Below are 25982 nucleotides of genomic sequence, written 5' to 3' on the forward strand. Positions count from 1 at the left end.
TTTAGAAACTCTACACTGGCTTCCTGTTAATAGGGGACTAATAGATCTAGAATAGATTTCAAGATCCTTCTGCTTGTTTATAAAGCTCTCAGTGGCACAGCACCGGAATATTTGAAAGACCTTTTGCTAGCATATCAGCCCAATAGAGCTCTCAGGTCTTCTGACGAACCGCTGATCTGCCGACCATGGGATCATTAGACGACCTCCTGCACCACAGCCGCCCCTATGCCGCCCGAATTTGGAAATTTGGAAATGAGGATATTTTCCCGGATACACCCAGTACACCCAATATTGGAACATATCTTGTGAGACTATACCTCCGTTAAGGGCACTCCCACATGCAACCCCAAGCCAGTTCTTAGACCCTTGTCTGGACGGCCCTCTGAGCTAACCCCTGGTCCTGTTTGCTGGGCGGCCCCCCCTCCTCCTGGGTCCTGAGTCTGGGACGTGTTAGACCGACGGCGTGCTCCATTATTCGAGCGGCAATATTGAAGATAAGCGCGAGCCATGCCAGGGCAAAGAAGATCCACACCCCCGCAAGGCTGCGGTACACAGAGATGTAGTGCTTGTCTGGGTCGGTCCCTGGGGGAGATGATGTTGCATGAATAAGTCAGAAGTAATAGTCTTCCACCGAAATATTAACATTTGTTTCCATGTAGTCAACAAAATAAACATTTGGTAATCCATTATGTAATCCATTATGTAATCCATTATGCGCTCTCAGTGTAAACATGAATTTTACTTTGTTACATTATACAGGCCCTTTTAACACTTCCACAGAATTAAGAAGATGATAAAAAAAAACGGTACTATTGTATTTAATTTGATAGATCTACTGTATTGCTGTGAGAATGACATGCTCCCTTCACAACAGTTGAGGAGAGTTCGTGAGCTTAGAATCTCCGTTTAGGGTAGTTCAGAGATATTGAGCGTCAACGTTTTTACATTCCATTATGTTTTGTGAGATGGAACCTTTGTATTTATTCATTACTAACTCAAAAATGTCAACTTTTAAAAAATAACACCAGACAGGCATTAATATACACCTAATGGATCAGATTATGTAAAAAACTACATTTTGAGATAGAACCATATAATTCTAACGTCACAAGTTATCAAACCCGTCTCATTTTCCGGGATGCGATAGAGGACGTGTGCTCAGACGTTTGCTCTACTCACCCACGACGAAATCACCAAATCCGATGGTGCTGAGGGTGATGAAGGCGAAGTAGAAGCTCTCTCCGTACGTCCAGCCCTCCACAGAGCTGAACACCAGAGGAGGGATGACCAGGAAGAGTAGGCTGCCCGTCAGGAGGAACATGGCCACTGCTACGACGTCCACCGATGACTTGGTTATGAACACATCAGTGAGAGAGGTACAGTACATGGCATTAGAGATGAGGAGCATTGGCAACGTTGTGCCCTCGTAACTGAACCACAACAGCACCTGAGCTATGATTCTTGTCATTACCTGCCATGTTTGTCGCCACATTATCACACAGTTCCAATGTTACTGTCGTGGATTTAATTGACTCTTAATAGATTGAGTAAAACTTATAAAGCACAAAGAGCTTAAATCAATTGTCTCCAAAGAGGCCTTTTATTAAGCAAAGTTACATGAGCGCAGAGAGAAACGAGCAGACCAATAAGCAAGAAGCGAAAAGCCAAAAAGCAAGAAGCAGCCCCCAACGTTGGGCGGGACTCATATTTATAGAACTGTCCTTGGTCACAAGGTCACTATTCTTGGGAACCAATCATATTATACAAATCTGTGATTAATTAATTAATTAATTAATTGTTGCCATTTAGCAGACGCTTTTATCCAAAGCGACTTACAATTACGAATTACAGGGACATTCCCCCTGGAGTAACTGAGGGCTAAGTGCCTTACCCAAGGGCACACTAGTAGTGGTGTGGCTTCAGGCGGGATTTGAACTCACAACCTTCCGATCACAAGTCCAACTCACTATCCACTAGACCACCACTACCCCCACTGTCCATAGTCAGAATTATTCACTGCGCCTCAGATCTTGGCCCCTCCCTTCCAGGAAGGAAATGGGCCTTCCTTGAGTGCTAGATTCAACAAACTGTAGAGAGACTTACATTTCTCAGTATAACATGATATAAAACCACAACATTACCATTCCTAATGACTCAAGAGTCAGGTAAACCTCAATGCCTGACAGGAAAAACAGGTGTCAATTAACGGGTTCATAAATAAATACATTCATTGATCCTTTCTTTCTTTACAGTACACAATAATAATAATAATAATAATAACTTTATTTGTATAGCGCTTTTCCTGCAAATGTTGCAGCTCAAAGTGATTTAATCATTATATAATCTTAATTTAATTATTTTGTAACTTAAATGCAATATTAAAAGGATGGGTTTTTATAATCTTAATTTAATTATTTAGTCATTTAAAGGCAATATTTAAAAGATGGGTTTTTAGTCTTGACTTGAACATATTTGTTGAGGTTGCATCCCTAATCCCTAACAATGTCCTGGGATGATCCTTACCTTGTGTTGTACTACGGAGAGACGCCCCAGGTGAACAGTAAGACACTTTCCCAGCTGGTTGAGGAAGGCCAGATTCAAAGGGATCCCACACAGGGCGTAGAACACGCAGAACACCTGACCGGACACAGTGCTGGGGGACAGGTTACCATAGCCTGGGAACAGAGGACACGTTACCATAGTTACCATAGCCTGTGAACAGAGGACAGACAGGTTACCATAGCCTGTGGACAGCGGACATGTTACCATAGTTACCATAGCCTGTGAACAGAGGACAGACAGGTTACCATAGTCACCATAGCCTGTGAACAGAGGACAGGTTACCATAGTTACCATAGCCTGTGAACAGAGGACAGGTTACCATAGTTACCATAGCCTGTGAACAGAGGACAGGTTACCATAGTTACCATAGCCTGTGAACAGAGGACAGGTTACCATAGTTACCATAGCCCAGTGGTTCTCAAACCTCTCCTTGGGGACCCCCAGCCGCTCCACATATTTGATCTGTTCCACCACCAGCACACCTGATTCAACTTATCAAGTACAAATCACAATTGCGTTGTACTTGATTAGTTGAATCAGGTGTGCTGGTGGTGGAACAGATCAAATATGTGGAACGGCTGGGGGTCCCCGAGGAGAAGTTTGAGAACCACTGCCATAGCCTGTGAACAGAGGACAGACAGGTTACCATAGCCTGTGGACAGAGGACAGACAGGTTACCATAGCCTGTGAACAGAGGACAGACAGGTTACCATAGCCTGTGGACAGAGGACAGACAGGTTACCATAGCCTGTGAACAGAGGACAGACAGGTTACCATAGCCTGTGAACAGAGGACAGACAGGTTACCAAAGCCTGTGGACAGAGGACAGGTTACCATAGTTACCATAGCCTGTTAACAGAGGACAGGTTACCATAGCCTGTGGACAGAGGACAGACAGGTTACCATAGCCTGTAGACCAGTGGAGGCTGGTGACTTCCAGAATTGAGGAGGCCCAATTTTTTTCCGCTTGCTCGCTTCACTCGCGATGGAATGTTCCCTGTTCTTCTTATCTGTCTTTGTTAAAAATTATTAATTTGTGTTTGGCGGTACTGAAGGGATTGGGACACTCTCAGGATGGTGGATGAAGCAGCTTTTATTGCCTGCACAATGGGTCATCAAATAAACAAAACAATTGGCATGAATCTCTGGTCCGCCTGCAGCAGCTATTGTCCCTTCTGCTCAGGCTCACAACATTCACCACAACATACTACATACAATCAATGACATGTCAAAAGCACTCAAACACTATGTCAATCAGACACACAACATACAATTCAGAACAATACTTCTAATATTTATCCTGCAGAACAGCACTCATACGCGTGTGGCGGAAAAAGGTACTACACGGAGGCCAGGCCTCCTGTGCCCACACATTTTCAGTGATTTGGCCAATCACATATTGCCATGAAAAAAATTGCATTACATTGACTTCTATGAGAAACCACTTTCCGACAGGAGGCCTGGCCTCCGTGTAGTACCTTTTTCCGCCACACGCGTGTATGAGTGCTGTTCTGCAGGATAAATATTAGAAATGGATGAAGTATTGTTCTGAATTGTATGTTGTGTGTCTGATAAAAAATATAATTATTGCTTTTTTAAATCTCTCTCTCTTCTCTCAAATTATTGGGGAGGCCAGGCCTCCTCCACCTCTATGCAGGAGCCTCCACTGCTGTAGACAGAGGACAGGTTACCATAGCCTGTGAACAGGGGACAGGTTACCATAGTTACCATAGCCTGTGAACAGAGGACAGACAGGTTACCATAGCCTGTGAACAGAGGACAGGTTACCATAGTTACCATAGCCTGTGAACAGAGGACAGGTTACCATAGCCTGTGGACAGAGGACAGACAGGTTACCATAGCCTGTGAACAGAGGACAGGTTACCATAGCCTGTGGACAGAGGACAGACAGGTTACCATAGCCTGTGAACAGAGGACAGGTTACCATAGCCTGTGAACAGAGGACAGACAGGTTACCATAGCCTGTGAACAGAGGACAGGTTACCATAGCTTATGGACAGAGGACAGACAGGTTACCATAGCCTGTGAACAGAGGACAGACAGGTTACCATAGCCTGTGAACAGAGGACAGGTTACCATAGCCTGTGGACAGAGGACAGGTTACCATAGAGACAGAGGACAGGTTACCATAGCCTGTGAACAGAGGACAGACAGGTTACCATAGCCTGTGGACAGAGGACAGACAGGTTACCATAGCCTGTGAACAGAGGACAGACAGGTTACCATAGCCTGTGAACAGAGGACAGACAGGTTACCATAGCCTGTGAACAGAGGACAGGCAGGTTACCATAGCCTGAGAACAGAGGACAGACAGGTTACCATAGCCTGAGAACAGAGGACAGACAGGTTACCATAGCCTGAGAACAGAGGACAGACAGGTTACCATAGCCTGTGGGCAGAGGACAGGTTACCATAGCCTGTGAACAGAGGACAGACAGGTTACCATAGCCTGTGGGCAGAGGACAGGTTACCATAGCCTGTGAACAGAGTGACAGGTTACCATAGTTACCATAGCCTGTGGACAGAGGACAGACAGGTTACCATAGCCTGTGGACAGAGGACAGGTTACCATAGCAACAGAGGACAGGTTACCATAGCCTGTGAACAGAGGACAGGTTACCATAGCCTGTGAACAGAGGACAGACAGGTTACCATAGCCTGTGAACAGAGGACAGGTTACCATAGCCTGTGGATAGGGGACAGACAGGTTACCATAGCCTGTGGACAGGGGACAGACTTCTATCAACAATTATCCACTTTATGGCAGACCTGAAATCCAGACCAATGAGCACTTGGGTCTTTAATAAAATTAAAAAAAATAAAGAAAATATATATATATGTTGAGTTGCATTTCATGTACGAAAGGCGCTATATAAATAAAGCTTTACTTACTTACCTATTTACGGTACATGTGGGAATACGGTACATGTGGGAAAACTAGGGTTAGGGTTAGGTGCTAGGGTTAGGGTTAGGGTTAGGTGCTAGGGGTAGGGGTAGGGGTAGGGGTAGGGTTAGGTGCTAGGGTGTTAGGGTTAGAGATGCCAGCATGTACCAAGTCGACGTTTTATGCTGCCATGTCCCCGGAAATGCCAACATAAACCGTTTTCCCACATGTATGTACCGTAACATACAGTGGGGAGAACAAGTATTTGATACACTGCTGATTTTGCACGTTTTCCCACTTAGAAAGAATGTAGAGGTCTGTAATTTTTATCATAGGTACACTTCAACTGTGAGAGACAGAATCAAAAAAAAAATCCAGAAAATCAAATTGTATGATTTTAAAGTAATTAATTTACATTTTATTGCATGAAATAAGTATTTGATACATCAGAAAAACAGAGCTTAATATTTGGTAAAGAAACCTTTGTTTGCAATTACAGAGATCAGACGTTTCCTGTAGTTCTTGACCAGGTTTGCACACACTGCAGCAGGGATTTGGGCCCACTCCTCCATACAGATCTTCTCCAGATCCTTCAGGTTTCGGGGCTGTCGCTGGGCAACACGGACTTTCAGCTCCCTCCAAAGATTTTCTATTGGGTTCAGGTCTGGAGACTGGCTAGGCCACTCCAGGACCTTGAGATGCTTCTTACGGAGCCACTCCTTAGTTGCCCTGGCTGTGTGTTTCGGGTCGTTGTCATGCTGGAAGACCCAGCCACGACCCATCTTCAATGCTCTTACTGAGGGAAGGAGGTTATTGGCCAAGATCTCGCGATACTTGGCCCCATCCATCCTCCCCTCAATACGGTGCATTCGTCCTGTCCCCTTTGCAGAAAAGCATCCCCAAAGAATGATGTTTCCACCTCCATGCTTCACGGTTGGGATGGTGTTCTTGGGGTTGTACTCATCCTTCTTCTTCCTCCAAACACGGCGAGTGGAGTTTATGCCAAAAACCTCTATTTTGGTCTCATCAGACCACATGACCTTCTCCCATTCCTCCTCTGGATCATCCAGATGATCATTGGCAAACCTCAGACGGGCCTGGACATGCGCTGGCTTGAGCAGGGGGACCTTGCGTGCGCTACAGGATTTTAATGGGCTGATCCCTCACCTTTCTTATGATCATTGATGCCCCACGAGGTGAGATCTTGCATGGAGCCCCAGACCGAGGGAGATTGACCGTCATCTTAAATTTCTTCCATTTTCTAATAATTGCGCCAACAGTTGTTGCCTTCTCACCAAGCTGCTTCCCTATTGTCCTGTAGCCCATCCCAGCCTTGTGCAGGTCTACAATTTTGTCCCTGATGTCCTTAGAAAGCTCTTTGGTCTTGCCCATTGTGGAGAGGTTGGGGTCTGATTGATTGAGTGTGTGGAGAGGTGTCTTTTATAAAGGTAACGAGTTCAAACAGGCGCAGTTAATACAGGTAATGAGTGGAGAATAGGAGGGCTTCTTAAAGAAAAACTAACAGGTCTGTGAGAGCCGGAATTATTACTGGTTGGTAGGTGATCAAATACTTATTTCATACAATAAAATGCAAATTAATTATTTAAAAGTCATACAATGTGATTTTCTGGATTTTTGTTTTAGATTCCGTCTCTCACAGTTGAAGTGTACCTATGATAAAAATTACAGACCTCTACATTCTTTCTAAGTGGGAAAACCTGCAAAATCAGCAGTGTATCAAATACTTGTTCTCCCCACTGTATATATAATGGAAGAGATGACTTGAAGTGGGAAATAGAGTTGTTATGGAGCGTGAGCTGACCTATCGTGGTCACCACAGTGCCAGCGAAGAAGAAGGAGCTGCTGAAGTCCCAGTTACTGGGGTTGGTGGAGTTTCCTGACGGGTGCACTCCTCTCTCCCAGGCGTCCAGGATCACCTGCCAAGTCAACAGACATACAGAGTTGTTTATGAAGACATATTGTAATGATGGACCCACTTACTGTAGCCATAACTGGAAAACAAGTTTGGAATACGGAATACGTAAGCTCATTTTAGAGCAGTTCCCTTGAATTCCAGACAAACAATCACAACGTTTTCATAGAAAAGAGAAGTTCAATTGGTTTTACAACTATTGTGAGTATGGTGTTTTGCTCAATGTGAGGATGTGTTGGAAGGATATTAGGGCCCAAGAGTACAATACAAGTACACTACAAGAGTGTTCTTGTCTTTGCTCTTGTACTGAGCCAGTAGGAATGCAAGGATGCTGGAGATTTTAAATCTAGCAATCAGTATTCTTACTGAGGTTGCCCATGCACAAAATCATTCTGGCAAACATGTTTATTAATGAAGTGGAAATGGTATTGATTAAATCAAATGGAATTAAACCAGGTATATGTGGAGGAGTCTGGTAGCTAGGATGCAGTTTATTGTCCTTCTACAATCTAATAAAATCAATCTAGCCATAATATATTATATTTGCTGAGCCCCGGCCCATTAAGTTGCATACAAACAGGATCAATACTGCATATTGATCATGTGTGTGTATGATCAAGGGTGCAAACAACATACATTACACTGGCATTCATTTCAAACAATACCTGCTATTAACATTAACAATCAAATACAATTCCTTTATACATAAATGTACATGTTCATATCTGTCTAGAGTAAAAGGTCCAAAAGATTATGCAATGGCATAAAGTTCTATTGGCATAAAGTTCTATTGGCATAATGTTGCTATGCTATGCTAGGATGAATATTTGCCTGAATATTTGTCAGACATGCTTTTAAAGTACGTGCCCTCAAGATCCCTCAGGTCATCTGGCACTGGCCACTTAGTCGTTCCCTGCGTGAGGACAGACAAAGACATACCGGGACGTAGTTAGTTAGTTAGTGCATCCTAGTTAGTTAGTAAGTTAGTGCATCCTAGTTAGTTAGTTAGTTAGTGCATCCTAGTTAGTTAGTTAGTGCATCCTAGTTAGTTAGTGCATCCAGTTAGTTAGTGCATCCTAGTTAGTTAGTTAGTGCATCCTATTTAGTTAGTTAGTTAGTGCATCCTCGCCTCTGGAACAGCCTGCCAGAGGAGCTGAGGGCGTCCCAATCTGAAAAACACCTTTAAAAGACATCTTAAAACACCTTTAAAAGACATCTTAAAACACCTTTAAAACACATCTTAAAACACCTTTAAAACACATCTTAAAACATACCCTTTTAGCTTAGCATTCTTTCAAATGGATGGGAAGAATAGAAACGTAGAAAGTATTTTGAAAATGCACCGGACGATATCGGCAAATGGTGAAGGAATCAAGATGATGGACACTAATTAGTTATTAAGCGCTGTACTGAGACCGACCTGCACAAACTTCTCCAGGGCCGGCGCGTCCAGACAGGTGTAGTTGGTCAGGAAGTGAAGCTTCTCCAGCTGGAAGTGGTTGCGGCTGTTGCTCTCAGCCTCCCTCTCCAGAAGCTGAAAAACGGTGGCCCCCATCAGCAGGTAGAGAAACTGGGACAGAACCAGAAGTGCAGTCCAGCTCACCTTGACCTGACTCAACCGGAACCTCGCCATCACCCACCCCCAAAGCTGGAATGGACAGAGAGGGAGTTGGAGCATGTGGGTCGGTCTAGAAGTTAGAAGTGCTTCTGGGGTTGAGGTCCAACGATGGAGGTTGGAGTGCAGTCCTCCTAGAGATAAGAATTGGCTGTTTTCTCATTAAATAAAGGTGTGACAGATAGGGCATTGGAAGACGGTGAAACCTTCGAAGTCAGAGAGGGTTCATCAGAGTCAGATATCTTTGGTTAAAACGGTAACAGGTGGAGGTGATATGTTCCTCAAAGTAGTCTTCCATCTTTGTGGTCGATGTTACACAATCCTCTGGCTGAGCTAAATACATAGAAATAATATGTCAAGATGAAGGATGTACTTCCTCAGTACTGGTGGATCTTCACAGATGGACATAAGGGGAAAAGATCCCAGCATCTCTTTTAGGTTCCTCGCTGGTCAACTGTGGTTCCCCTGACAACTACTGTAACTGTATACCCCCTGCAACATCCCCCCCTCCTACACACACACACACACACACACCACCATGTCCTCTTCCCACTAATAAGAAAGCAGCCACACCATCTCGTCGGCAGAACATAGTTAATATTTGACTTGATGGTTCGTGGTCGTTCATGTGTGCGGAATTGTGGGAGGCATGTTCCAATGTTCCACAGCGATGAGATTGTGTTCTTTCATCTCCGAAAATGACATGTAACCTTTTAACAGTGTTGTCAATAGTGTCAACCAAAGCAAAAGACTACATGTCTTGTAGCTATAAGACTGTTATAAGCCTTGATAAAATGTATAGGTATTGGTCGAAATGGATACTATACAGAGGGGTGGATGCTGCCTCCTCTTCCCCCACTTAGCTTTATATGGGGGGTTTGTGTGTTATCAAACGCAAATGGTCTCTGTATGTTTTTCTTTTGATCATTTATCACAACCTGTTTAATTTTACTTTATTTTATTCTATTTTCTCAATTATTCCTTCTGTGACTGAGAGATTGGATAGGGGCACACAGAGTTCCTGTACGGACAACAACCATATTGATTTCCTCTGAGGACAAGATGGACTGAGAGTGATACTGATATTCCCTTAATCTATTATGACTAATGGACTAAAAGTAACCTGTGACACAAAGCAAACTATTGAGGACATATGTCAGAATGCGATACCCACAATGACCTGTCTGTTTTTTTGTTCTTTGAAAAAAAAGAAGTATATATATATAAAAAAAAGTATATATATATATAAAAAAATAAAGACTGTTATAAGCCACTGTCACCACCACTCAGTCAGTAAGACTGAGGACTAAAGGAGTAGGGAGGAAACTCATACTGTATCCTACTGTCATCATTTAAAATGCTACTTTATTGTAAAAAAACAAAAAACAAACATTTGTACATGTAAATACTACAACAATCCGTAAATACTACATTACATTATCAACTAAACATTTGAAAATATAAACAACATAACCCAATTTAATAGGAAAAACAGGATAAAGTAGTAGTCAGAAATCCATAACTAGAGACACTTTAATAGGGGGGAGAATTCTGGATAAGAATAAGAAATTAGGGAATGGAAGCTTCAAAAGGAGAACTTTATCAGAATGACAAAGCAATGGAAACGTGACGGGTAAGGTTGACAGGTAAGGTTGACAGGTAAGGTTGACAGGGTGTGTGACAGGTAAGGTTGACAGGTAAGGTTGACAGGGTGTGTGACAGGTAAGGTTGACAGGGTGTGTAAGGGTGACAGGGTGTGTGACAGGTAAGGTTGACAGGGTGTGTAAGGGTGACAGGGTGTGTGACAGGTAAGGTTGACAGGGTGTGTGACAGGTAAGGTTGACAGGGTGTGTGACAGGTAAGGTTGACAGGTAAGGTTGACAGGGTGTGTGACAGGTAAGGTTGCCAGGTAAGGTTGACAGGGTGTGTGACAGGTAAGGTTGACAGGGTGTGTGACAGGTAAGGTTGACAGGGTGTGTAAGGGTGACAGGGTGTGTGACAGGTAAGGTTGACAGGGTGTGTGACAGGTAAGGTTGACAGGTAAGGTGGACAGGTAAGGTGGACAGGGTGTGTGACAGGTAAGGTTGACAGGGTGTGTGTGACAGGTAAGGTTGACAGGTAAGGTTGAAAGGTAAGGTTGACAGGGTGTGTGACAGGTAAGGTTGACAGGTAAGGTGGACAGGGTGTGTGACAGGTAAGGTTGACAGGTAAGGTTGACAGGGTGTGTGACAGGTAAGGTTGACAGGGTGTGTGACAAGTAAGGTTGACAGGGTGTGTAAGGTGACAGGTAAGGTTGACAGGGTGTGTAAGGTGACAGGTAAGGTGACAGGGTGTGTGACAGGTAAGGTTGACAGGGTGTGTAAGGTGACAGGTAAGGTTGACAGGGTGTGTAAGGTGACAGGTAAGGGTGACAGGGTGTGTGACGGGTAAGGTTGACAGGGTGTGTGACAAGGGTAAATTTGTCTCTAACTCCAAACCTGAATGCAAATCTCTCCCCTCCCCGTCATCTGAGAAACAAATCTCCACAGAGCCATCATGCAAACAAGGCTGCTTGCCGTCAACAAGACGTGTCTGAGGAGTTTAAAACAGGTGAGGTGTGGCTGGACATCACACACTATGTATCTGATAATAAAAAACAGTATTTACGTCAGTAATGTACCATGCCACAAAGCCATGAACAAAATGATAATATATTTCATAAAAACATTAGTATTTGGTTGCATGGCATTTATAATACACAACACAATTTACAATTTAACATTTACATATTTTGTTGATCCGGGCTGCTTCAGTATTTCTACATCAATTTGTATAAAAAAAAAAAAAAACGTGATCTTTCCAGAGTATTAGGGATCAGCCTTAGATAAGAATAATGGTAATTTAACATCAGCTTACAGGATTTATAACACTAGCCTATATCACAGACACAGTTGGCCAACACATAAAAACAAATACAAATGTTTGGACTGTATTTGAAATACACCTTTTATAATCCACACACCATAAAAAGATCATGATTCATTCCTTGTTTAAATACAGCAGGGTTGTTTGGTACTGGGAGGCTGTTAGCGTCTGGGCTGGTTAGCGGTTAGTTAGCCTCTGGATATCTGGAGAAAACATTTGTTCAGATCAAATGGGAGGCGTTGGTGTGATTTATGCTGCTGCTGTTAAACACTCTTCTCAAACTAGTGAGAAACTAGTAAAGTACATCAGTCTTTTTCCTTCCACAATGGACCTCCAAGACACCTGTCCATTCTCCCCATTGAACATCTCAGATTTTCAATATGGTTTGCAGAAGTGTTCTGGACAAGCACTCTTTGACCTCAGAAACAGCTGGAAGTGGAGCATTCTGGGAACACTCTGACATAATGAAAACCACAGTTCATTCCTGAGGTGGCCCTGAAAGACAAACATAAGAGAACATACGTCTAAATGGACATTTAAGTCTAAATGGGAGAGAGAGAGAGAGAGAGAGAGAGAGAGAGAGAGAGAGAGAGAGAGAGAGAGAGAGAGAGAGAGAGAGAGAGAGAGAGAGAGAAAGAAATAAAGAAAAGGAGATATTCCCTGGTTTGCCAATTTGCACGTCTGGGTGTCTGGACCTGGACCTGGACCCAAACACCTGGACCTGGACTCAAACACCTGGACTCAAACACCTGGACCTGGACCCAAACACCTGGACTCAAACACCTGGACCCAAACACCTGGACTCAAACACCTGGACCTGGACCCAAACACCTGGACTCAAACACCTGGACCTGGACCCAAACACCTGGACTCAAACACCTGGACCCAAACACCTGGACCTGGACCCAAACACCTGGACTCAAACACCTGGACCTGGACCCAAACACCTGGACTCAAACACCTGGACTCAAACACCTGGACCTGGACCCAAACACCTGGACTCAAACACCTGGACCCAAACACCTGGACCTGGACCCAAACACCTGGACCCAAACACCTGGACTCAAACACCTGTACTCAAACACCTGGACTCAAACACCTGGACTCAAACATCTGGACCCAAACACCTGGACCTGGACCCAAACACCTGGACCTAAACACCTGGACCTGGACCCTAACACCTGGACCCAAACACCTGGACCTGGACCCAAACACCTGGACCCAAACACCTGGACCTGGACCCAAACACCTGGACCCAAACACCTGGACCTGGACCCAAACACCTGGACCTAAACACCTGGACCTGGACCCAAACACCTGGACCTGGACCCAAACACCTGGACCCAAACACCTGGACCCAGACCCAAACACCTGGACCTGGACCCAAACACCTGGACCCAAACACCTGGACCCAAACACCTGGACCTGGACCCAAACACCTGGACCTGCTCACCTGTGGGGTGAATTCTGTGGTAATCACCCTCAAAAACAAAGGGCACGCACACACACACACACACACACACACACACACACCCACACAGACACACACACACACACACACACACACACACACACACGAAAAGGCTCTCCACTGCACCACAAAAAGGACACTCCACTCCACTGCACCACATGCTTTGACAACTTAAAAGCTGTTGTGATAAGAGAGATATCAGCCCAGGTGTTGCCAAACAACCAAGGACGCAAAGTGCCACCCTGTCACAACATTTCCACCACTCAGGGAAACAGTACCAATCAATCATGTGTGTGTGTGTGTGTGTGAGAGACAGAGAGAGAGAGAGAGAGAGAGAGAGAGAGAGAGAGAGAGAGAGAAAGAGAGAGAGACAGAGAGAGACAGAGAGAGACAGAGAGAGAAGAAAGGAGTGTGAGAGAGGGAGAGGGAGAGGGAGAGAGAGAGAAGAAAGGAGTGTGAGAGACAGAGAGAGAGAGAGAGAGAGAGAGAGAGAGACAGAGAGAGAAGAAAGGAGTGTGAGAGAGGGAGAGGGAGAGAGAGAGAGAGAGAGAGAGAGAGAGAGAGAGAGAGAGAGAGAGAGGAAATGAGACGGAGAGAGGGAGTCTACCTGTCTATCTGAGTAACTGCCTGTCTATCTGCCTGAGTAGCTCCACCCGCCTGTCTGTCTGCCTAGCGGGACCTCGGGCCAAGGGGTCCGTCACACTGGATATCTACTGAAATGTCAAACTACAGAGTAGCAGTTATAGGCAGCCAAGTCCACCTCACTACGAGCCAAAATCAGCAGACAAGCTAGGGTCACTGGAGAGAGGGAGGGATGGAGTGGATGGAGCCGCTGAAAGGACGACAGCGAAAACAAGCAACGCTATAGCTCGTTGACGAAAGGCTTGGAGATAGCAGCAGTGAAAAGGCGAAGAGGGTTTTGTGAGCGTGGCGATGAGAGGAGACAACGTTTGCGTTTGCGGGGAGACGAGGTTGTCGAGGAGTGATAGAGGTTGTCGAGGAGTGAGAGGTTGTCGAGGAGTGATAGAGGTTGTTGAGGAGTGGTAGAGGTTGTTGAGGAGTGATAGAGGTTGTTGAGGAGTGGTAGAGGTTGTTGAGGAGTGATAGAGGTTGTCGAGGAGTGATAGAGGTTGTTGAGGAGTGATAGAGGTTGTCGAGGAGTGATAGAGATTGTTGAGGAGTGGTAGAGGTTGTTGAGGAGTGATAGAGGTTGTCGAGGAGTGATAGAGGTTGTCGAGGAGTGATAGAGGTTGTTGAGGAGTGATAGAGGTTGTTGAGGAGTGGTAGAGGTTGTTGAGGAGTGATAGAGGTTGTCGAGGAGTGATAGAGGTTGTCGAGGAGTGATAGAGATTGTCGAGGAGTGATAGCCTCGTCAGCTTGTCATCTACAGCACACTAGATGACGTAACACCCTCTAGTTAATTCATGTTGACATGAGTGTGCTCTCCAGTCATCCCTATCCCAGTGTGAGTGGGGCATAATTGATTGATTGATTGACACCAGCTGTGTGACATGAATGATTGAGCCAGCTGATCCTATATATGTGACCATTCCCACAATAAAAGTTGCTTCCTTGATAACATGAACCCTGTCTGACAGCGTATGATTCCGCCGTTCAGTGTGTAGTCCGATCGTTATGGTTTTAGCCAATACTCAATAACCAACGTTTAACAATTCATCTACCAGAAGCTAGATGAGCCTCAACATCAGAATTGGAGTGAAAACTCATTCTCTTCTGTTGCTCTCGTGGGCAATTTTGACTAGGGGGGAACTCCTGATCTGATCAGCGACTTCCCACTTGAAATGTGAGCACCTAAGCATGTACACACACTGAACATAAGAACACTGTACTAATACTGGGTAGGGGCCTTCCTTTGCTCGCAAGACAGCCTCAATTCTTCATGGCATTGAATCCATAAGATGTTGGAAACATTTCTTTGAAATCTTTGTGGTCCATGATGACATGATTGCATCAAGCAATTCCTGCAGGTTTTTCAGGTGTACTTTCAAGCTGTGAATCTCCCGTAGTACCACATCCCAAAGGTGTTCTGTTGGATTCAGATCCAGTGACTGGGAAGGCCACTGAAGAACACTGAACTCATTGTCATCATGTTCATGAAAGCAGTTGGAGACGACTTTTGCTTTGTGACATGGTGCATTATCATGCTGGAAGTAGCCATTAGAAGATGGGTACATTATGGCCATGAAGGGATGCACATGGTCAGCAACAACACTCAAACAGGCTGTGGCATTCAAGCCATGACTAATCGGTATTAACAGGCCCAAAGTGTGCCAAGAAAACATTCCCCACACCATTACACCAACTGAATGAATGAGACGGTATACAGGTGTTCCTAATAAAGTGTTCAGTGAGTGTATGTCACAGCTGACTGCTGCAGGACATCATCTCAACAGGAGAGGGCAGTGTTGAGCTGGTATTTGGCTTAGTGGGGTCATCCACTGTCTGTTAACACAGTCAATCAGTAGCTGTGTCCCCTATTCCTAAAGTGTGGAGTTGTACCATCAACCTTGAGGTAAACCCTGTCCTAAACCCTAATGAGTCCTATGGCGCTAACAACACTTATGTTGTGGCTTTGTTTCCTGGTGGTACCATATATATTGAAAAATGTATTTTCACTGCAATGTATGTAGTTTTTGATGCTTCTATATATGATGAATATATATCTCTTTTGAATTATGTGTGGAACATTGAAGAATGTGTGAGTTTCTTTTTTCAAGCAGTGAATCAGTCGAACCAATAATGTGATATACTACGTATGATCCTTGAACACAATTTGTCTGTGTCTCAGATACAGGTCTCAGTTAGGGCTTACACACCGGCAGTTCCGAACGCCGGTTCGCGTTCGCGAGCCGAAACCTCCGAACGTTGGCGCTGTCTGGCGAACGATACACTGGTATGAACGCGGGCTCGTTCGCCAGACAGCGCGAACGTTCGGAGGTTTCGGCTCGCGAACGCGAACCGGCGTTCGGAACTGCCGGTGTGAAAGAGGCCAGTGTGTCTCAGATACAGGTCTCAGTGTCTCAGATACAGGTCTCAGTGTGTCTCACATACAGGTCTCAGTGTGTCTCACATACAGGTCTCAGTGTCTCACATACAGGTCTCAGTGTGTCTCACATACAGGTCTCAGTGTCTCACATACAGGTCTCAGTGTGTCTCACATACAGGTCTCAGTGTGTCAGATACAGGTCTCAGTGTGTCTCACATACAGGTCTCAGTGTGTCTCAGATACAGGTCTCAGTGTGTGTCAGATACAGGTCTCAGTGTGTGTCAGATACAGGTCTCAGTGTGTCTCAGATACAGGTCTCAGATACAGGTCTCAGATACAGGTCTCAGTGTGTGTGTAGGTGTACAGTACCTGTGTTGCTGAGCAGGTTGTGTCTGGCTCTGATGAAGGCCAGAATGTCTGCGTCTGTCTGCTGGTCCCCCGTCAGAGGAATGGAGGAAGAGCCAGGCTCAGTGGACAAGGCTCTGAAACACAACAATTATATATATACATATATATATATATATATACATATATATATATATATATATATATATATACACACACAATAATGATACATATATATATACACATATACACAATAATGATACATATATATACTGTATATACACACACGAATTATATATATATATATATATATATATATATATATATATATGTTACGGTACATGTGGGAATACGGTACATGTGGGAAAACTAGGGTTAGGATTAGGTGCTAGGGTGCTAGGGTTAAGGGATGGGGTTAGGGTTAGGGTTAAGGTTAGGGTTAGGGTTAGACATGCCAGCATGTACCAAGTCACCCTAGCACCTAACCCTAGTTTTCCCACATGTACCGTATTGCCACATGTACCGTAACATATATACACACAAGAATTATATATATACATATACAACACTTATAATATATATATATATATATATATATATATATATATATATATACAGCACTCAAGTTGTAAAAGAAAATCAGGGGGGATGGTGGATTTTATCATATGGGGCCAATTTTAGCATCCCCACAGCGTCAGTGACTTCAGTGTCAGTGTTTTACTCAATATGTGCAAAACGCATATCAAATGTTGAAAGAGCAGTAATACCACGTTCACTGATAAAATGACATAAGGGATGGAAAGGGGGGATGGCAGTTTTAGAAGGGGGATGATTTTGACTGTTTTTATTTCAGGGGGGGGATGCCATCCCCCCTCATCCCCCCTCAACTCGAGTGTATATATATATATATATATATATATATATATAAATTTATTTTTTTAAGAACAAAAAAGCTGCCGTCTTGTTGAAGGTGCTGAATTGCCACCATCATAAACGTTTTTAACGCCTTTTGGGGTTATGGGGCTTTTCAAGGCGAGAGAATAGAAAACCTTAACAACCCCGTACCCTTTCACTTCAACCACCTATAAATAACCCTACTACGTCTGTTACCGCAAGACAGGAGTGGAACAAAAATATATACGTCTTTTAAAGACTCTTTTTTAGTAAAACCTGTTTTCCCCATTGGTCCATAGTGAGACTACAGGTCTCTGATCTGGAGGGTTAATGTCATTCGCAGACGTGACATCACCTACAGCTCAGCACACTCAACCCTATAGACATTGTGCTGCAAATCGGTCTGCTACTGCAGTTTAACATGACTGATGTCTGAATAATTTCATATCACACACACACATGCGCTGGGGGCGGCTGTGGCGCAGGAGGTAGAGCCGCCGTCTAATGATCACAAGGTTGGCAGATCGGCGGTTCGAGTCGAGCCCCGGCTGGCCACATGTCGAAGTGTCCTTGGGCAGGAAGCCCATAGATTGTGTCGATCATCAGCCTGCCCATGCAGGGTTCCTACAAGTTTCAACAAGTCACATTTAATACCTTTTTAGACCTTTTTTAGACCTCTTTGAATAGAATTTTAGACCTATTCGCGACACCATATGATAGCTTTTTGTCATCCTCCAGGTGATGAAATTAGGGATTTCACTGCCATACAGACAAAAAAGGAAGAGAATTGGCATTTTTTGGGGTTCCAGCTTGATTCATTTCCGCGTAAACAGATGTGGTCGGACTGATTTCCTTGCAGGATCTCATTTTTAAGACCTAGCACCTAATTTTTTGACCGGATAACTGACATTTTAGACCTTTTTAGGCCTTATGAATTGGAATGCTGGATTTTATGGGATTACTCAACGGATTACTCAATGCCATCGCATTGCAATATTTTGGCTTGACTAATTGATTTAGTCATTGATTTTCAACAACATTGAAATGTATTTACATTTTTCTTAGTAAAAGTGGACGGTTTCGGCTTTCACCAGCTGCTGTCACATATGTGTCGCTTGTTTTTAGAGAACGGCAGTAAAATGTTTTATTCACAGGAGGGTGCTGGCGTGCTGTGCTGAGGGCTGCAATGTTTTCTTCACAATCTGAGGAGATATGCAGCATAAACTCATGAAGCTCTGAAAGTTAGTTATTGTAGATGATACTAAAGTAGGGTACTTGATTTTGAAATAAAATGATCACAATTTAGCAGATGTGGAGGAAAACATCCATCTATAGAATTTCCAGTTAGCGATAATGCTAATGGTAGCAGCATATCCTTTCAGGTTCAAAAGGATTAGAAACATAGCTGGACGAAGCTAGATGATGGATTATATTTGGTTGTTTTGATCTGGCAACTCCCACTGAACTCCCATCACGTTTCTAGGGTTAGGGTTAGGGTTAGCTGGTTAGATGTTTCTTCTTTATTATGTTCTCTATATGTAAAGCACTTTGTGACCCTTGGTCTGGGAAAGGTGCTGTACATTTTACTTACTTACTTACTTACCTTACTGGATTAAGACATCATTAAATGTTATGTAATACCAGTATAACATAACTTACTAATTCTGACAAATCTATGTTTCTATTTTGTCTATGTATGTATATGCAATAAACTTCAGATCATTTAGTTTCTGCATCTGTGTACATAAGATGGACCTTACCTCTTGTTTGAGTGTGTGCCGTTAAAATTGAATAATTCACATCTGATCCACAAGCTAAATCAATCAGAAAGGACAGAGTGGTTTTACCTGGGCTGTGGATGACCAGGAGAGGATGGATCCATGGTCCATGTTGAACTTTGACCTCTGGCAGTGGCGTCTGACCCCGGTGCCTGGTGAGGATAATGAAAGGTAGACGTAGATGTGCAGTAGGCCAGTGTTTAAAAGGTTGATATTCGGTTGTTAAGTCGTGACGTGTTTTCGGGTCCAACGTTGGCTGAGGCGCTCTCTTCGAAATGCCTCAGTAATAATAATAATTCACAATATTTGTATAGTGCTTTTCCGAGGCTCAAAGACCCTGACAATATGGGGAAAACGGGAAAGTGCTGCGTCCCTTGTTGTATGAATAGATCCCAGTCTAAAAAACGATTGAACTGTCATTCTACCACTGTAGTACACTGGTACTCTGGTGCTTTAGTACACTGGTACTCTGGTGCTTAAGTACACTGGTACTCTGGTGCTTAAGTACACTGGTACTCTGGTGCTTTAGTACACTGGTACTCCGGTGATTTAATTCAATTCAATTCAACTTTATTCGCCATGTGCAGTGCACTAGGAACATGATTTGGTATTCAACCATACTAAACAAGCTACAGTACATACAACAACAAGACGACAACACAACAATACTCAAGACAAAATATACAGTACCAATATGAGTGGATATTATGAATAAATACTGTACAACTAAGTGCAAGAAAATGTAAAGTGCAAGGTACAATGATCAGCAATTATTGAGAAGGGCTATGGCTTTGGGGAAAAACTGTTCAAGTGTCTTGATGTTTTTGTCCTGGTGGCCCTGTACCGCTGTCCAGAAGGGAGTAATGCAAACAAGCTGTGAGCTGGATGTGAGGGGTCAGCCACAACCTTGCCTACTCTCTTCAGTGATCTGGAGCTATGGATGTGATGGGAGGCAGCCGATGATCCACTCAGCTGTCCGTACGACTCTTTGTAGCTTGGCCTTGGATCAGGCAGACGCAGAGTCGTACCAGACAGTGATGGAAGATGTTTTAGACTTTAAGGCTTTTTAAGACTAGCACGAGAACCCTGGTTCAAATGAGTGATTTAATGAATCAATCCCAAATGTTGTTTTATTGTCTGTATCCAATGAGTCATTTGTGGTTGCCAAATGTCTGTGTTTACTGTTCCTTTTGGTCCCTGTCTGTCATATCATGTATCATAGTTGGCTAGAAATTAAAAACTTTAATTTGTAGTATGGGTCGTATGGTTGTCATAACATTGCTGTAGCCTTGGACAGTTCTTGATATGTGTGACATTCATGTTTTGTAAGCTACACATTATGATTAAGCTCGTTTGTGTGCTTGTTTGAGCTTATAAGCTCTTGTTTGAGCTTACAAGCTCTTGTTTGAGTTTACAAGCTATTGTTTCCCAATAAACAAACAAAAGTGTGACAATTTATTTAGCCGCTGTCGAGTTATGCGCTAGTCCCTCTGCTACCCCAGAACAGTAAAGTTCTTCATTTAACAAATTCCATTAGTTCATAGAAGATTGACAAGCAAACATTGATTGAATTCCATTTTAGAACATGAAAATAATAAAATTGTTGTATTAATTTATGCAGTGATGTCAGAAGTATATGTCGTGAGGGGGTACTGCCTAAAATGTTGTGAAGGGACCTCGTACCCAGAGAAAATGCTGCACATCACCTGTTCAGCAATTCTGGTGACTTTTGTCACAAAGGATCTGAATGAAAGCGTGCAGTCTACAGATCATGAATGTCACACACATCAAGAACTGTCCAACTTTCCAAGAACTACCCTAACCCTAACCCTGACCCTAACCCTGACCCTGACCCTAACCCAGGAATGATGTGACACCCATATGAAAGTTAATAATTTGCAGCCAGTTATTCCAAGACACAGTATGTGGGCCTACTAGCCAAGATACAGTATGTATCTTCCCACTTCCTGGTATAAGAGCATGTTCATAATTATGGTAGACTAGTGGCATTTGAAAAGGGGCCAGTGTTGACAACTAATGAACAAGACCGTTGAGTTTATGAATATTATGTGAGCTATAAATCATGACACACACACATCAACACATGACAAATGGGACTTGTGCCGGCCGGCCCGCTCACTGGGAGCAATTTGGGGGTTCAGTGTCTTGCCCAAGGACACTTCGACATGTGGCCAGCCGGGGCTCGAACTGCCGATCTGTCGACCTTGTGATCATTAGGCAGCGGCTCTACCTCCTGAGACACAGCCTCTACCTCCTGAGACACAGCCTCTACCTCCTGAGACACAGCTGCCCCTGAATGAATGCAAGGCCTATTTGCAAGACTTCCTGATCTTTCCGTTTGTGATTCAATTAAATTCCTAACCTTGCCAGCCCGGATGTCAGATCCCTATTCTCCCATTCATGAGATCAAAACCAAGCAGCAGGAACTGCCTAGTCTGCTGATCAGATGTTTTATTGTGTAACATCTCTGGATGGTCGGGTATGAAATGTGCACCCCAGCTGAGGTGTGTGCGTGTCAGGGTTCCTACAAGTTTCAACAAGTCAAATTTAAGACCTTTTTAGACCTTTTTCAGACCTCTTTGAATAGAATTTTTGATTGATGAAATTAGGGATTTCACTGCCATACAGACAAGAAAGGAAGCGAATTGGCATTTTTTTGGGTTCCAGCTTGATTAATTTCCGCGTAAATAGATGTGGTCGGACTGATTTCCTTGCAGGATCTCGTTTTTAAGACCTAGCACCTCATTTTTAGACTGAATAACTGAAATTTAAGACCTTTTTGGGCCTTGTGCGTTGGGTTGCTGGATTTTAGCCTTTAAGGCTTTTTAAGACCAGCGTGGGAACCCTGGTATGTGTGTTCACTAAAGGAATCTCAACCATTCTCATGGCATACACAACGCAAAAATCACTTAAACACAATAACTAGAAATGTACAGCCTTGAAGTATAACGTATAACCAAATGCTGTAAGCAAACACTATGTTTGACTGTAGCACCAAGTACACTGTAGCACCCAGTTGAAGTTGTGGATTGGATGAGGGAGGAATAGTAGTATATGCTGCACAGACGCAGTTATTGTCACTTTCTGGCAACAAAACTTGCTGACTACTGACGGTAGTTTGACAACTTGACAATCCAACATTACTTTATAAGTCAAAACAACCAACGGAAAAAACACACTATATTTAGTTTAGGCTCGTAACAATCCCTAGAATGTGGCTCAGATTACACACACACACTTTTGCGTATAAATACACAGAGAGACACATGCACACATCTCTGGCATGCTATGGCAGGCGTTACGTAATGCTTACGACAGATTTATGTACTGTTGTCACACAAATGATTACAGAGACAGGTAAGGTCACCTGCAGCCTGGCGGTCTCCTGGCTCCACCAATCCTGAAAGTCTCTCTGGAGCTTGACCTTCGCCCTCTCCTGCAACAGCTGCAGGTGCTCAATCTCCGTCTTCAACGCTTTCAGATGACCAAATGTTTTCTTGTAACTGACAAGACACAAGAAACCAAATGTATTGAAATACCTCTGTTCCATAGCTCCTGTGCCTGCACATCTTCCATCTATGTATAAAATGGACTGCACTTATATAGCGCCTTTATCCAAAGCACTTTACAATGGCCTCTCAATCACCCATTCACACACACATTCACACACCAATGGCGGCAAGCTGCCATGCAAGGCGCCGGCCCGCTCACTGGGTTTAGTGTCTTGCCCAAGGACACTTCGACATGTGGCCAGCCGGGGCTCGAACCGCCGATCTGCCAACCTTGCGATCATTAGACAGGGGCTCTACCTCCTGCGCCACAGCCGCCCCTCATGTATCTATGTGGAAGGATAAACAAAACATCCCACAACAGGCCCAACATCCCCCCAGACACATCTACATGCGGCAACCTGTTTGCACTCACTGACAAACACAAACAAAAGTAAACAACAACACTCACACATTCTTCTCCTCCTCAATATGTTTACGGAGATTTTCTTCCACGGGGTCGACCTCCTCTATCTCTGCAGGGATCCCTGTGACACCTTAAAATGGAAACGTATACAGTAGTACATGGGGCTTTGGTGTGGGTGTGTGTGTGTGTGTGTGTGTGTGTGTAATTATTTGTGACTACATGGCCATGCTTTCTAATCAACTAATACTCAAAACAGCCACATTAATGTATACAGCTTTCATGTGTAAATGTAAAAATAATAGTCCTGGTAAGACAGGAAAACAAGCGTTGCCAGGTAAATCGCACGCTAGCATGCAAGCGTGCACACACAGTCCATACTGTATGTGTGTGCGTGTCGGTTGATTTCCTCAAAAGACAACCGTTTTAATATATGCCACGGATAATGGAAGCCAGGCCGTTCAGATGCAGGACTCAAATAACAAGACAGGCCTTGGCATACGTGCTGGAGGGAAAATGTTTGTAAACTTGGAACCGGCCTTCCTCCTCGTCAACGTGTTTATGTCACTGATCCAAACAGTCAGAAGGGATGAAAAGTAAAGTACAGTCAAACAGTTGTACTGCCACCCAGCCTCTCGTACTCTCCTGTAAACTACCAACGTATGCAGATTTCTGATCCATTGAGGAATACATTCATGTTCAGCTAATTTGCTCTTAAAGGAACATTTCACCAATGATCACCATAACCCCAACAGCAAGTTAAACTTGGTGTTTGTTGTATAAAGGTATAAACCCCCTCCACCAATCATTTCAGCTACTTCCATCAGGCCGCCGTTACAGAATTCCACTGGCCCGGAAAAACACATACAAAAAAATCATTCATCCCAACTGCAACCACCGCCCTGAACATTTTAAAATAGAAAGCGCATTGTTATTCTTTTTAAACCACAACATTTTAGCTTTTTAAACCATAACACTGTTTTTTATTATTATTTTTAAATGACTGGACTTTTTAAATAGGCACTACATTTTATAAACACTGCTATGTCTGTCTGTTTTTATTGTATGTGTTAATGTACATGTGACCTATGTGTGTTTTTAATGTGGAACTGTATTCTTGAGCTGCACTTCTGCCTGTCGAAGGAGAATTTCTGTCACTGTGTGACAGAAAATAAAGCTATCTTGAATCTTGAATCTTGAATCTTGAATGTTCAGGAAATACAGACAAATTACACAAATAAGAGAATATTATCAGAAAATTATCAGACCAGGAAGTAATTATGTCAAATGATGGAATCCTTCAACATCCATAGAATTTTGCAGCTCCCAGCTAGCCATGGAGGAATATAAGATGCATGTTAATAAATACACGTGATAGATGTATGTGCTAGCACAGCGCTTATGGATGTAAGTGTAAACTCACTCACGAAAGCACCTTGTCGTTTTCAAAACCTTGGGATTACCCCCAAATAGCTCATTCAGGATAAAAACCTTCAAACTCACGACACCTAGCTTTTGACCTATACGCATTTGGAAGCCATTCACATCATGCCCATAATTATGTTCGTAAACATGAGCTGCACAACGATTTTGAGGCAAACGAAATTGGTGAAGTGTCTCTTTAAGTCCTATTCCCATACTACCCCACCACATCTGCTAAAAGACTTAAGACAAATATAACCCTGTTGAGTAAAAGACATCCTGGAATGAAGAATGATGAGGAAGCAGCTTGTAGATTTTTTGAATTGGGGGTGATTTCATTGCAAAAAAAGTGATCCATTAAGTTTAAATTACCGGTATTGGCATGGGGACAAAACAATCGTACTGTTTAACCCCTGGCTGGTGGGGAGGAGGGGGAATGTACACGGCTTGATTAGGAACACGACCTACGACCTACCGTGAGCCGCTCTCTGCAGTCTGCGCAACTCCAGCTCTTTCTTCAGCTCATCTGATGAAACAGAGAGAGAGAGAGAGAGAGACCACACACACACACACACACACACACACACACACACACACACACACACACACACACACACACACACACACACACACACAGGGAAAGAGGAGGATGGGAGGATAAAAATGTGAAGAAATGGGGGGAAGACGTCATTTCAAAAGGTCAAAGTAGTTGATTACAACCTACCATGCCTTCATTACAGACATTAGTTATTCCTCCACTAGTATTTCCCCCCACATGATAATAAGCATATCCGTGCCAAGTCATTAAGGACGTTAGAATTATAAGGTTCTATCTCCATTTTTGCCAAAATTGAGTTTTTTACATAATCTGATCCATTAGGTGTTTATTAATGCCTGTGTGGTGTTATTTTTAAAATGTTGACATTTTTTAGTTAGTAATTCATAAAATAGAAAGGTTCCATCTCACAAAACATAATGGAAGGTAAAAACTTTGACGCTCAATATCTCTGAACTGCCCTAAACGGAGATAGAACCTTATCATTCTAAGATCACCAACTGTGCTTCAACTACCCAATCGGCAACATGTCCTGTTACTACCAGTGAAAATATATATTTTGGCCAACAACGCCAAAACGTTAACCACAGTATCTGTGGAAAACAACATCATGATTAGGAACAAATGATTTGATATGGAAATCAAAGTCTTTAGTGG

At 43.4% G+C, this 25982-nt stretch overlaps 1 protein-coding gene across 1 annotated transcript in view; it reads right to left on the reverse strand.

The window, feature by feature from the left end:
- Nucleotides 1–358: 358 nt before the first annotated feature.
- The window catches only part of kif6 (kinesin family member 6), a gene marked incomplete at both ends in the record, with an annotated part of 100948 nt that continues 75324 nt past the window's right edge, over nt 359–25982 (reverse strand). Inside the window, 6 exons of the mRNA XM_080541292.1 lie at nt 359–582; nt 1180–1348; nt 2524–2675; nt 16767–16863; nt 22803–22938; nt 23396–23480. Of these exons, the coding sequence (XP_080397418.1) occupies nt 359–582; nt 1180–1348; nt 2524–2675; nt 16767–16863; nt 22803–22938; nt 23396–23480 (863 nt within the window). The remainder of the gene's footprint in view (nt 583–1179; nt 1349–2523; nt 2676–16766; nt 16864–22802; nt 22939–23395; nt 23481–25982) is intronic.

The sequence above is a fragment of the Nansenia antarctica genome, assembly GCF_963989245.1.
Source record: "Nansenia antarctica genome assembly, chromosome: 1".
In the NCBI taxonomy this organism is placed as follows: Eukaryota; Metazoa; Chordata; class Actinopteri; order Argentiniformes; family Microstomatidae; genus Nansenia; species Nansenia antarctica.